At 33.6% G+C, this 16376-nt stretch overlaps 1 protein-coding gene across 1 annotated transcript in view; it reads left to right on the forward strand.

Annotated features, from left to right (window-relative positions):
• LOC107172139 (uncharacterized) overlaps positions 1–16376 on the forward strand; it is a 56960-nt gene that overhangs the window by 26502 nt on the left and 14082 nt on the right. Inside the window, exons 3-4 of the mRNA XM_089216673.1 lie at positions 4409–4682; positions 14993–15142. Coding sequence (XP_089072799.1) covers positions 4409–4682; positions 14993–15142 — 424 coding nt within the window. The remainder of the gene's footprint in view (positions 1–4408; positions 4683–14992; positions 15143–16376) is intronic.

Genomic DNA, 16376 nt, shown 5'->3' on the forward strand with positions numbered 1-16376 from the left:
AAAAAAACTGGATATTCAGTAGGAATCTTATTTATCAATATGCCTGCAATGTGACTATATATTATGTACGTTTACCACTTAAGATTATCGTTTCGGGTAGCCCTATCCGCTCATCGCTGGTTCGACAGAGTGACTACTATCAGCTCTACACTGAGCTCAGCATGCGGTCGACGGTCGCAGCCTTCAGGAAATCTCACGACGTTGACAAATATCAACCGATTTTTTTTTTGTTCTCTCTATCTGTCAAACCATCACTGCATGTAACACACATCGGGTTCGTTATTATACAGGGTAATGAGCGCGATCGTGTCTTGAAGTGTCGCGAGGAAAACTGATGATTATAATATACTTGTGGTGGGTGGGCTATATTCTCTTGAATACAGCGACATTGAGCAAGCGGAGGAGATGGGATAGTGATAGTTATGTAGTTTAAAATTTAAAATTTAAAATTTTAGTGATAACTAAAAATACAGAATTCTAGTCATTTAAATATATTTAAGATTCTGATATCCATCTACCCCCGGCCTTGGTAATTATATATGTATAGGGTTAATACCCCCTAATGGGTCCTACCATCACTCTCACTGGATATCTTATATTTAACTATCCCCCTCCCCCCCCGACAACATTGGCGCCGCAATGAGCGGTTAGATAACTTATATATATAAAGTATCGACAACTCACTAGCCGTGACATATACTAACATGCTATTAAAAAAAAAAAAAATACAATATTCAGCAGTTTAATAAAGAATTATAGTTTCCCTTTTTATAACTTATACTTACTTATAATCATATTATTATAATCGTATTACATATTATGCAAGATATCGATCACAAAAATATAAAAATAACAGCACAAGCTAGAAAAATTATAAAATATCATAATTTAGTTGGTGTGATTATTTTTTTTTCCTTTTTTACCGGAAGGTAGGTACGGGTTTAATTTCGTGATCGTGTCGTTAAAACCACTCGCTTTTTTATTGGTCGACAAACTCTTATACCGCATTTTTACAAGTCGTTTCGCATATAGGATTGCGAAAACATTATATTAATAATTTTATTATTTATTATTATTTTTATGTCAAGGTTTGGCGGTATATCGTGCCTTTATGATGATGATGATGATGACGCGTATCTATTATATACCGTATATTATATTAAATTATATATATATGTATACACATTTATAGTTATATCGACGCCGTTCTAAAATTTATTAGCGTTTTTTTTTTCTACTGTACGCGGCTCAAAACACTGCCAAATAGTTGTGAATTAATTATTGCTAAAATTCGTTTTTGCATGTGCCCACGCCATGAATTTCCCGTCCCATTTCGTTGAAATGCACAATACTACTATAATATTCTTTGCCTTCGCGATCCTCCAAACATTGTAATAACATATTATTGTAATAGCTATGGGTGCGATATATTTTATTATCACGATCGACGGTCGTTTCGAGCCCACTAAACGCGCGATAATTAAATCAAACCTATAGTGTCATTATTTTTAACCAAACATCTCGCTGCGGTATACCGTCGTCGTCGACAAATAACGTTTTAGGCATCCGTATAATACGATTTAGGTGTAAGAGTATATATATCATATACCTACACGAGCATTCGTGTAATATATTATTATCATTATACATGGCGACGACGACGAGGAAATTACGGTCACCACCCGGAGCGCTGCGATGCGGCAAACCTATATTATTATAATTATGTTTGGCGGGGGACGCGGGTGTGTATGTTATTCATAAACCGTTTTTATATATAATTGTGTATACACGACGTATGTATGATAATACAGCCGTGTCGGTCCGTGGACACTACACATAGATATTAAAATAGCCGAAAAGTCAGAGATAGTACATATAGTATTACTATTCAGCGCAATCATCCATTCGCATACGTTGTATTGTTCAGAATTAAATATTAACAAATATAAAAATTTTCATCTACCTGTTTTAACTAAAAAAATCGATAACACCGACTTATCTGTCGAATTGAAACGTTGTTTATATTTTATTCGCAATTTATATGTTTTTTCTGTGGAATTCGGAAGTGACCTCGGACAACAGTGCTGCAATAATATTGTAATGTTATTATGACCGCTCGCACCAAGTAGTGCTATAATATTTGGTGAACAATAATAATGATAACAGTAATATATCTTCGCCGCCTTCATCCATTGAACGTGAGAGGGATGGAGATGCTCACATACCCTCATATACCTACAAACGCTCATAAAATATTATATGTGTGTGAGTGCATAATACGGGGATGGCCGTAATTAATAATAAAAGCCGCTTCCGAGCTGCACGTCCGACGAAAACGATAATTCATAAAATATAATATTCCGACTTAACGGATAATTATTAGCTGTGCTTTGTTTCACCTGCGCTTTTTCACCGTCTATGTACCTACCTAATATATATATATATATATATATATATATATTATATACATAACATGCTCATATATTATATATTTAAATATATATACATATGTACGCGCTTAAACTGCAGGTGCTACTCGACGATGATATGTCGGTACTGAAACTATATATGCTGTGATGACGACGACAAGTTGCGTACGATCTCTTAAATTGTATACTGTCGAAATGGCGGAAGATATAAAATCCAATCGATTTGAAATTATTATATTTTATTTATTATTTTTAGTATTATTGTACGTACCTAATAGGTTGTATATATGTCGAATGTATATACGAAAAACGAACTCGTATAGTTTGCATACAGCACGATCATACGAGATCAATAATTTTATCTTCGATTTGCAGAGAATATATTATGATATAAGGACTCGTCAGAAATGTAGATCGAGTTTATAATACTATTGAATTGTTGAAATTCATACATTTCTTAACCTGTGGTCAGATAGAACTGCTAACTGCAGTAGTGCAGTGCATGTGCACTCGGGGCAAATGATTATAGCTCGAGTTTAAATAAAATTATACTCTACTAAGTTTCTTTTTCTCAAGCCTCTCTGCAGCGAATGTCATGTATTATTATAGTGTTGTATAAAACCAGTCCACAATTATTTGAGTCGGAGTATATTATATTCAATTTTAATCGATTTTTTTTTTTCATAATCAACTATTACATATCGTTATAATATTTGTACCGTATAATACATTCTAAAACAACAACTATTATTACAGCTACTTATATATAAGATGCATATACTTTTCAACCGGCAGACTCGACGCACTGCACTACGACGCAAATATATCTATTTATATGCACATTACGGATATCCGATTGAACATGTAACAACCGTCAGTGAAAATCTTTTTGATTGAGTAAAAATGTCTGCTCTCGTAATGGCATAATATAATATATTGTAGTCACTCGCATCGATAACGTGAATGAAGTATATATATATACAGTATATATAAAATATAAATTCATACTTTCATAAATCGTGTGTGTTACATTAAATAGTTTATATTTTATGATCAAGCAGTGAATTTTATTTTTAACCTATTGATGTTTAGCAATCTTTTGTACAAAAAATAAAATTAAAATAACGACATGCATTAGGAAGTTGACTGAAAGTTACGACAATATTGTTATATATTTATAGTCGTAGAGCATTAATAAGTTGAGTTCTATATAAGTAAGTATATACTTTCACGTTTTCGATACAACGAATTACAAACTATAAGTTAGTTGATGCACTATATAAAGAATGGAAACTAACCGATAGAGTTATAAAATTGTTATCGCACAAGTAACTTATAAACTTAATTTTAACTTTCTAAACAAGTTAGTGGCTCGGCTTTGCAAGTAATGGATGCGGGACGTCCGACCTCGTCACACGTGTGGGGATTGATTGTGATCGTATAATACAGTTAAACTTTAAATTCGTATATGTACAAAGTACGGACTCTTAATACCGATTAACAATTATTAATACCTGTATGGTAGTAGCACTATAGGTAGATACCTAATATATGTTGTCAATAAATGTCATATAAACTATTAAAAAACGCAACACGTGTGGTGAGTAATAATATAAAGGTTTACATCATATATTCATATTATTTTCCATTATCTATATTATACATGTATTCATCATATAATAAGATTAATTAATTTAATAAAATTTAGTTTAAAAGCGTGTTTTGAAATTATTAGAGTGATAGTTAACAATTAGGTTTTTATGAAATCATAATGCTGCTGCTCATATTGTTGTATATAATTAACGAATTAGATTACAGATTATATTAAATTTCATGTTATAAACAACACTTGGGTCTTGGGTCGTAGGGGTGAAGCTACTGGTATCATAAGCCGTCCGGAGGAGGGGGGTCATATGTTTAATAAAATGTATGTTCCGTTTGCAATATTATTTGGTTTTGACGACCGTCGTGGTTTTCAGGAGGATGTTTCCCACACTGCGCGTGTGCTTCCGGAAGCTGGACCCAAACCAAAAGTATTCGGTGCTAATAGACATTGTGCCGGTGGACAACAAACGGTACCGGTACGCATACCACAAGTCATCGTGGCTGGTGGCCGGCAAGGCGGATCCACCAGCCCCGCATCGGCTGTACACACACCCCGATTCGCCGTTCACGGGTGACCAGCTGCACAAGACGTTTGTGTCGTTTGAAAAAGTCAAGCTCACCAACAACGAGATGGACATCAGCGGACAGGTGAGAGTGATTTCTTATGATATATTGCTAATGACATGTTCTCAAATTTTGTCAAAACTATAAATCTTACATTCATTTAAATTATACATCTCTATATAGATGAGTATTATTGACTTAGCGTCATAACTCATTGTAAAAGTTGATTGAAACATAATTGGATGATGATACTGAAATTTATGAATTTAAACTTTACGTAATATACGTAATACTAATAATATATATAAACGTTATTTTTTTAAACATTTAATTTACACTGAAACGGATAGTGGTTATGACGCAAATTTAAATTATAAAAGTATTACTTCTAAGACTGAAAAAGTTAACACCATCACTTAATTTGGTCCATTACGGTTACCACTTACCATAATATATTTGATCAACAGACATCGAAAATCGAACATATAAATTTTCATATAACACTATATTAACTATATTATACATTTTGCGAGTCTAAATTATGAAAGTCGTAAACGGCTTATAGCAAAACGTTTTTTTTTTTAAATTTTTTACAATACGTATCTATTTCACGTTAAGAGCGATTAATATAATAGTATATAATAAAAGGATATGGTATATTCGTATGCTATAATTAATAATATTACACTTGATCTGTGCGGTCTTTCGCCGGTGAAACTGAGTCGAATACAATATTATGCAGTAGACGTGCGCACAAAATGGCTCTCTTTAGATCTATTTCTTTGTTTTTTTCTCTCTGTGTGAGCGTATCCAATTTTGACAAGACGCGATGATTGATGAACGATATATTATAAGGCGCAGCGTATAATTATATTATATATATATATATATATATATCTGTGTTGCACGTGACACCGTCGGCGGTGACGTGTCAACGGGGAGAGACGCGAACAAGAAAAAGAAAAAAAAGGAAGAGAGGAAAAAATGCTTTTTTTTCGTGGCCGACGAGAGACACGGCCGGCGAATGTGTTAGGACGAAGAAGTTGGTCGGACGGACGCAAAGGTATCGAATGACGCGGGCGCGCGTATTTTCGACTTGTCTTGCACAGGTCTTAGACACCATCATCGCCGCCCTCGTCGACCTCATCACATACTTACGCACAGCTGTACACGCTCAGAATTCGGGACTAGTGTGTACTAAACGTGCGCAAATAATTTTTTTCCCTCCGAGATTTAAGCTGATTAATGTGTTTTCCGAATGCTTCTCTTTCATCAGAAACAGATTAAAATAATCGCCGATTCCGCAGTACCTAAACATTTGGTTTAGTTATACCATCATATAAAGTGTCCGATGAGCGTAGGTACAACAATAAAACAATTTTTTCCGCGTTTCCCATGTATGATCCAACAGCAGGACGGTGACGTTTTATAATTTTTTCTTCGCATTGAGAAATATTATACATACTTTAAAGTTGATCTATATATTGTGGTAGGTTATTGTTTTCACTGTTTTCCATACAAATGTATATATAGTTATACTTATTTATTTTATTGTTATTACCAAGTATAATATCAAAAAAATTATTGAAAGTTAAGAAAAATTCATACGAAAATTAGATATCATTAAATTATACATAATTTTTTACAACCAATATTATTATTATTATTACATATTTTTTTTTTATTAACAATTGATTCAGAAATATAAAACAAACTAATATAATACTCGGATCCATATTCACCTGCATATCTTAATTTTTTAAATTTTATTCTGCCAGTTTTATAATGTCACTACCTACTCAACTACCTAATATGTGATAACGTTTTTAGAAAACTTGTTTTTGGATTTTCCAATGTTAATGAAGAATTTTGTAAAATACTACGAGTCACAACATAAATATTTTAAGGTGTGATGAATAAAATGACTCGTTTAAAAAAATATCATCAGATTCATAAACGATTTTTAAGTAACTGGTAGTTGAATATGTAATATATTATATATAGCTATTGTACCAATAAATATATTTAGATTTTAAATACACTTGCATATTATTAACAGTTATGTACAAATAATTAAATGTTGAAAGACCACTCCTATAAAGAGTGCTTATTAAGAGGATATGACAGTATTATTCATATAGTTTTCAACATACTTGGCGATAAAAACCAGATACCTATATTTTTACTCGATTAATATCTATTATATTATACAGTGGTTAGTAGGTAGGTACAATATGCAGTAATGTTGCGTAGTAAAATATATATTATTCATTCTTAAGACTAGAAATATACCTATACTTATAGTGATGTCGTTAAAATTCATTGGTTTTACATATCATCATTTATTAAATTTGACATCGAGATCATTAAGTTCAAAAATTCAATAATCATATACAAATGTACGATATGCATATGAGGTCAAAAATGCAATGGCCAAAAATTAAAGTCAAACATACTTATTGTAGATAACAAAAAAAAGTCTAAAAACTAATATTTTTGTTGTTTATTTCTAAAGCCTATAAATATTTTATAAATTCTTAAATTAATTTATGTTATTGTTTTTCTCAAGATTTCTTTTTGGTTTTTGAAATTCATAATACCTTAACGTGTACTCATTATAGGTGCTTGCTATTATTATTACACAGTAATATAGTACGTATATTATGTTAGGTATTATTATATGACGTTCCGGATCATGCTCACGTCATGGGCGTATATTTCAGCGCCACAGACCCAGGCTAATATGAATACGTATAATTTGAATTTTGAAAATCCATTTTAATTCTTTTCTTTGGATCAAACCGGCGTGTTTATACGCATTTGTGAATTTAAGATTTTGATTGTCAGTGTGCTTTATATACATATGTATATATTTTATTATAGGTAGTCAAATATATACAATTTCCTTAACTATCGTATTATGTTATGCATTTTTAATTTTCTACCGGATTAATAACTTTTGAATTCGTTTCTTATTTTTATAACTTATTCTTCAAGTATACGGTTAGGTTAGATAAAAAAAATTGTAAAACAAGTGTTGAAACGATTAAAATTTAATAAATGAAAAAAACGTTGGATATGTACTAACAATAGCTAAAACTGCAGTAGGTAGGTACCTACTATTTATTATAATAAATGTAATATTATGAAATGTATTGTGTAAATTATATGTACAAAAAATAAATAAAATATAAAATGTTAATAGTAAATATAAATGTAATGCAAATAAAATATTCCCAAAATTCTATTTTTTTTTTTTTTTTTTTGGTAGGGGTATGGTTTCAACGAAAATATATACGGCTATAAATAAATAGGTCTCCGATTCCATCTAACATAGTTACCTATTGATAGGTACTCACGTGTATAATATAATACCTATTTGTTTTTTTTTTTTTTTACAACTATGTGAGGGCTTATAATTTTTAATTTATATAAACTTATTAATCTTTAACTGCACCAGAAAATGGTTTCAAGACAATTATCGGAAACCATAAGTAAAATTTAAACAAGTGTGTGAAATATTGTGTTTTTTGCACAACTACATGGGAGGGCTTGTAAGTTGTAACATATTCACGGTTTTTGTTATTATTGTTATTATTATTATTATTTTGATAATCTTATTAATCTTTGAGCGTATAAAAAAAATGACGTCACGATAATTATTGGAAACCATAAGTAAGGTTTTTGTTAATCACTTTTAAACTCCGCGTAGGTATTATAGGTACACTCGGCGAATTCGTATAAGAAAAAAAAAATAAATGGAAAACGTAATTATTATTAAATTCGTCTAGGTATAATATAATATACCTACCTTTATCCGACCCACGCGCGCGTGTCTATATCATAAACATAATGTTATTATTTCGTAATAACAGTTTCCATTTACCGGCGGCGGCGGGCCATACGCGCGACGCGTTTGGGTGTTATACCGATTATATATTTTTAAGGTCTCAGTCGTCGCGGAGTCGGATTACACATTTTGACAGCGAGATATTATTTTTCACGGGTACATCCTAGGCTTCTCGCCGTCCAGTCTAAGAACATTTAAAAAAAATAATCTCCGAATTATCGCCAAAAACCTCACAATTGACCATCAATATAAACGATACGCGAACAGTGCGCACGTTGTATAGGTATTATTATAGGAATATTATTTCAGTATAAAATGAATGAGTACTTAAATACAAAGCACGTTACATGTGTCGAGTCGCAGTATATTTATTTATTTATTTGGTTAGGTATGACATATTATAATATTGTCATAAATGCTCACGCATAATTGTACATTATTGATATACGACAGTGGCACCAATCTATACGATATAATTTATAACTGCGATTTCGATTATTAAGCACTTTGGATTTTAAAACGAAACAGCAACATAATATTAAAAACAATGACTGCTCGCTATAGATGATTCATATAATATAATACTTCTTCAGTTCTCCTACAATCCTCATCGACTTTTACTTTTGAAATTACTTATACTCTCCATTTTTCGATCTCACTATATCTGTTATATATTATTAAGGTATTTATAATACCTAGTATTATTCTGTTTTACATTAACATGCATTATGATATGCTACGTCGGCTCATGCATTCTCCTACGACATGGCCTATTTAGAATTATGGATACCTAGTAACTTATATAGTATACATTTCTATACTATTTCTACGTCTGTCATATATAGTTTGTCTATATATTCTGACAACTGACTATACTGTAATTGTATCTATAGTAATATTATTCAAACATACGCCAGTTGGTCTAACGCTTAATAATTATCATCTCTAGCGCGAGAATGAAAACTATATATATTTGCAGCTTATATACGCATATATATTAGTATAATATCACGATATGCTCTGAAGCAGAATTAAAACAAATTCAAAAAGTATAGTGCTATAGATCAATAAATAAATAATATAGATCGCTATAGAAATCCAAGATAATTCTTAACGCGCTATTATAAAAATAACACGTTTACGATAAGGAAAAAAAATGTAGGGAAAATATTTGAATTAAGTATGCAAATAAAAATAAAAATGGTTTTTTGTTTATAAAATATCTTTAAAAAACTGATGTACAGTCTGGGCTGTTATAGTAGGGGAGCGATATGATGATATTTTCTGTACGACGGTTTATTTAATATAATACATTAACTGATTAACAAATAAATTCGAAATACGTTAACGTGATTTTTCAAATAAAAAATCGCATATCAAATACGAGACTCGCATAAAATAAAATGATTGCAGCGTCGCCATCGTCATTGTCTCGTTAATATTGGAATACTCGGTTTCAGAATGTCGTCAGTGCGCGGTGTCGCAGTAATATATTATAATAATATTATTACGCATATTTACGTGTGGCATATTACTAAAATATTACATATTATTATTGTATGGTGTGTAGGTAAATAGGATAAGCTGGATCGTCATCGTTATCCCCGTAAATGTATATACGTACACAATACTCGCGCATATCATTATACACGTCATTATTAAATAATATTTATAATATTACGACCAGGCCCCGTGTGTATACCTATAGAAGATTTAAACTTGCCGATGATTTAACGGTTAGAAAGGCGGCGCGCGCGCGACCGTTTTTTAAAGACTCAATTTCTTTGTAAACACTGCACCCAAAACGACGACGACCACGACTCGAGGACCTGTGCCGTGGACCACGCCGCGGGTAGGGGATCGGAGCTGCAGCAGGCCAGCGAGAGCAGACGATGCGACGACCGAAGGTGGTTGACGCACGTGCAGCATATGCAGTGTGTGTGTGTACAATAACAATATCTATAAATCTTTTGTCATGTTAATTGGATAATCGTTAGCCGAAATATTTGTATGTGTGTGTGACAGTGTGAAAGCCATTGCGAGCACACATTATACGCAAGATATATATGTATACCTACATATTATATGACGATCGTTATAAGCGGCAGTAGTGACGGTTTATTTTTATGTGCGTACGCGCGTTATATACACATTTTTATACATTAAAACATAAATAATAATAATAATAAAAAAATATATAAATAAATAATAACGAAAAAGAAAAACGCGCCGGACACGACGACGTCTATCGCGGGTCTGACCACCACCGGCAGCAGTTACCCGTACACACACGCTCACAGACACATACGACCTACACCTATATGATATTATATGTATGCGAGCTTGGTGTGAGTGCACGCGGTTCAAACGCTGTGGAATGCTGCTCGTGCGCGCCCCCCCGCAGCGGACACTCGTCGTCGTATGACAGTCGACAAATTTCCTCCGTTCGTTTCCATTTTAATTTTTTTTTTTTTCACTTTTAACGACTCGAAGTAAAAAAACATAACCTCACTATATTTCCCACTTCTTCGGACAGACGCGTGACGAATATTTACAGCCAATAAAGCACGGGGAGATTTTAAGCCGTAAAGTCGTTGTTTAACATTTAGACGCGACACTACTGGATGCTGAGCAGACCGTAATAAGAGTAAACATAATATATAATATTATACGGTTTTCTCTTTTTGAATAAGAATAATATTTTGATGTCGCAGACGTCGCCTCGCGCGCGTTTTCAATTCGTTTGTATTGTGAACGATTATGTCGTTATTGCAGGTTTCCTCTTTTTTACCGACTTATTATCATTATTCATTATCAGCTTTATTATACACATCATGACGACAGCCAAGTCCTGGTGGCGTATTGCGTTGCTTTAGCGCACGCGTTATGGAATACATAATACGATGATATTTTTATGTCATTATAGGGGTAAGTTGTAACCCTGCAAGCTCGAGGACAAATATTGTAAACAATGATGTCGTCGGACGACAAACGAAACGATTTAAAAAAAAAAACAATATCATACAACTGTACAGAACTTATGGGTATGAAAATGAACGCTCGACGTAGATGCATTACACAAAACAATATAATAATATTACAATAGATGGCTGCCGCCTCGATTACGTTTGATTTACACATGCGTATGAATTGTAATATTTTATGACCGATGGAAGTGATTTTATTATGTATCGGCGGGACAACGACGACAACGCAATTTACGTCGCGTTTACGGCTGTTTTCGTGTTATCGTGTGACGATCATAATAATACTGTCGTGTTTATCGTACACATCGCCATTACGCACCTATAATAGGTTGATAGGCAGGTCTCGTCGAAACCGTACAATAAAAACAATACTGTTTTATTTTTTTGTCTTAACGACGTCCCACGAAAGTTTTTTGCGCCGAAACCGAAAAAAAAATACTCCAAGAACACCGCGCTGTGCTACTGCAGTAAGATTATAGTACAATATATTATTGTGCTGCTAAGACGGTCGATCGAAGTCTTACCACAACGTAAAACCCATTCTGAGTTATTTGAGCGACTATATAGGCATTAGGTGGACATAAAGTAGCGTGGGCTTACGACTTTGGATGCATAATGAACTTTTAAGTATTGTTACACTGTTATAAAATATGATCAAAAAATAATATTTTCATATCGCAAAGTTATATTTTTTCTTTAAATAATGTGATTTTTTTTACTCTGGAAACATACGTTTGAACTGCATCATATATTATTGTTAAACCGGATTATTTTACCATCAGCACTGTATAGTAAACTCTAGTTACGCCACTGATCATCATTATTACTATTATAATGTTATCGTACAAATCATCGTTTGGGAGAAAAATTACCGGTCGTTTGCAAATCGCGCGTGTAAATGATTATTATTATATTATGAATTGCTGCGCGTAAGACGTGTCGAAGGTCTATTGGTCGCAGTGACGGCTAGCGGCTTTTTTGATCTCTGACGAAGAATATAATATCTAATAACAAATCTCTTGCAGCAGCAGTGGTGGCGTTGGCCGGACGTGTCGATACCTATATATGCCTATTTTGTATTCTTCTCTCCGTTTAACTACCCGCCCATACCGTCGCATCGTATATTACTAGTCGCGGTCGATAGCGTCGTCATCGCCGGCGCGGCGCGGAGGGGAGGGAGCAAAAAACAAAATTATCGTTTGCAAATTCAAACTGTTATATTTTAACAACGTTAAAACAACAACTTGGTTTCGCGAATGAGTAGTGGTCGTCATTACCCCTCCCCCCTCTCGACTATCACATACACATATTTTCATGAAGGTGCATCAGAGTGGGTATATTATATATACTTGAATACTTGAACGTAACACTACAGATATGATATAGATGCGCGCGCGTCCGGGCCCGGTTTTATAATAATTATTATCGTCGCGCGGTGAGTCGGAGAAACCTTTTGTCCAACACCTGATAATTAGGAAGTGGGCGTAAGCACAGGAATTATGAGTGACAATTGACGGTGCTGCCTCTCTTTCTATTCCCATTACCGCCACCGCCGCCGTATGGTGTTGTTGCGGCGGCTTGTACTACAACAACAACAGTAATAATAATAATATGTAATATTGTAGAGCCGGTCTTCGTGTTATTATTTTGTTTTTGTTTTTGTTTTTTTTTTTTTTTTATTATTATTTAATTTTTCGAAGGCAATTTGAAATTTATGACGGCTCTGACCCGTAGGGCGGCGGCAGCGGTGGTGGCTGTGGCGGGCGGAAGACCGTAGTATACGAGTATTTACCGCGCGTTTAATACGTGCAGCGGTGTAGAAACGGGATAGATACCATCATCGTCGGCCCAAGGTGTCAGTTATATTAAAAAAAAAAAAAAAAAAAAAACGGTTAATTGCCGGTTAGTTATCCATTATACGACCACCGATGACGGACGGGGGCTAGACGACGACGGCCGCGGCGATGTATATGATATACCTACCTAATACACGCGTTATTATAACATAGGTACTACACATTATATTATTATTTTATTATTATTGTGCAGCGTAATCGTACCTAACTCATATTATACCAACACCGCGTCCCGTCACTTGCCGATATAGTTGCTAAATTGTGTTTGGGGTCTTTTATTTTGTTCGCTTAGCGTCGTATATTTGCAGTTATATATGCTATCGGCTCAAGTGTTAAGACCGTTTTCGCGATGACTTCCTTCAAATTTCAAACATAATGTAGAAAATGTATTACTTGTCGAATGGAATAAATTAATATAGTGAATTATAATATAACACACTGGTAAACTTATACCAGCAATGGGTCCCATATATCGACTGCTATAAGAACTGCTGTGTTCATAATCATACTATATACCTAGCTAATATTTCTACCTCACACACACACATATAAACACACAATATTAAAATATGTCATCATTGTCATCTCTGCAGCATTTTCACTTTCCTTATATATATATATAACTACATAGTTAATACTACAATACTACTTATTGTATACAATCAAAGAGAGTAACAAATAAATTATAATTTAATATTTCAACATTACTATTGAACATCACTATATTTAACTATAACTACTTAATATAAATAAGACGTTACACTAAGCCATCCTCCATTGATGATGAAAGTTCAATATCAATTGGGTAGGGGTGGCTCACGTCCTGTGTGCATACAAGTCGAACTTGTAAAATCAAAAGATAAATGGAGACTGCTAAATTTAGCCAGTTATATGCAATGTAGTGTAGTAGAAGAATTCGGGATCGACAAAAATAGGCACCTACGTATTATATTGTAAAGAGGCTAAGCCTCTTGCCGAAATCGATCAACGATAATATTCATTGTAGTTATAACATGATACTGACTGCTGGTTCGTCTTTAGGCATATAAATACACTAATATACATATATCATATGTGTTTGTGATGTACAACAAAATTTTCTGAGAGCCGATGGAAACAGACAAACTGCTGTGGCGGTTTCAATGTTCATAATAATAATAATAATAATAATAATGATAATATGTAGCTGCAATAGTCTGTATAGCCGGCGGAAATGATGTTATAACGTTATGATCTTAACGTGCACTCGAAATCAATTACACTGAAAACGGTTTTTTATTCACTTTGGAAACTATGCAGTGTAGCACTTTATGTATATGCATATATATAAGATGTAGGTATAGTGGTACGCCGAGAGCGATGTCGCTCGATAGACAGCAGACCAATGTAAAATGAGTGAGAAAGAGAGAGGGAGACTTACCCATTTCACAACGATTGAACGATGTTACATTATCCAAAGCCCCGTCTGCAGCACACTATATCATATAGCAGATACTAAATTATGTATATATAATCTATATATATGTACATAACTCGTATTGACCTACTTAGTACTTACACATCTCTCTATATAGAACGAACACACCATATTGTATCGATATTTCTCACGCATAGTATATACATTATACGTCGTCGTCTTCGTCTTCGTTTATATTATACATACATCATAATATCAATCCGTCATTTTTTTTATCCCCGCAGATCATTTTGAACTCGATGCACAGATATCAGCCCCGGATACATCTGGTCAAGTGGAGAGGAATGGTGACCGACTTGGACGCGGAAAAGTACCGGTCTTTCGTGTTCCCAGAAACCGTGTTCACGGCCGTCACGGCTTATCAAAATCAACTGGTAAGTACAAAACTGCATAATATGAACCTATATATATATATATATATATATATATATATATATATATATATATATATATATATATATATAAATAATATTACGATGACGGTAGCATTCGACTTCTGAATAATATAATAATGTACGCGCGGGTCGGTATATGGAATGTATATTTATAGACACTGAGATCCCATTAAAAACCGTGGCTGCAATATATTAACAGTATACGAGACATTTTTCAAATTCAAGAACAAAACATAATATACCGATGACCACATATTATGGAAAAATGTAAAATGGTGCATTATTAGTATAATATTATGTTCTTAAACGTTAGTAAATATATGTATATAAAATATATTAAAAAAATAATCCAAGTATTTCCTAAGGCATTTCCGACCGGTTCACGTATAGGTGTAGGTACCTAATAATTCGACATTTCGACAATATGTATATGTCTGTCTGATCGTCAACGGCGCGCGCGCTTCGCATAGGTCTTTGGGGATTTAGTTGACAGCTAACAGCAGATAAGTAGACAGGTCGTGTGCACGTTGTGTGTATTATTTTAAACACGCGTATTGGTATGGGTACCGCGGTAGCCGTTCACCTGACAAAAATTGTTTTTTTTCCAACCAATAGTTCCTCTTTTCACTCTACGCGTAATTCATTTCCCCCGGCGAACGTTGGTGTAGAATTTCGTTTCACGTATAATATGTGACGTTTACATAATATCACATATATATATATCATATATGTAATTACGCGAGTTTATGTACGACATATATTTACCTCGTGTGTAGTATACGAATAATAATAGTTATATTAATATTATCTCCACTCGAATTGAAATCCAAACGTGATAATATCACCGCCACCGTTTCGCAACGCTTTGTTCCGCATTTTTTTATGAGCGCCAAACCCGAACTCTCCTCCCTCCTACCAAAGCTTAGTTGCAGCGTCATCTTTATATCTCATGATGTATTGTTTGCACCGAAAATTGCTAACACACTATACATTCTATACCGTGTATACATGTTATGTCAGATCGTAATTTTTTTTTATCGCACTATAATTTTAATTACACATTTTATGTCTTCGGTAGTTGGTAGTCATAACTCATAACTAATAAATGTTAACTCTATTCCATCAAGGATGACTAAACATTTCAATTGACAAACCACACAATAACAGGCGGCATACCATCGCGTTGGAGTTTTATAATGTTATGGTGATCAAC

Source organism: Diuraphis noxia, unplaced genomic scaffold, assembly GCF_037042655.1.
Source record: "Diuraphis noxia isolate RWA-SAM2 unplaced genomic scaffold, SU_Dnox_SAM2 contig0001, whole genome shotgun sequence".
Classification (NCBI taxonomy): domain Eukaryota; kingdom Metazoa; phylum Arthropoda; class Insecta; order Hemiptera; family Aphididae; genus Diuraphis; species Diuraphis noxia.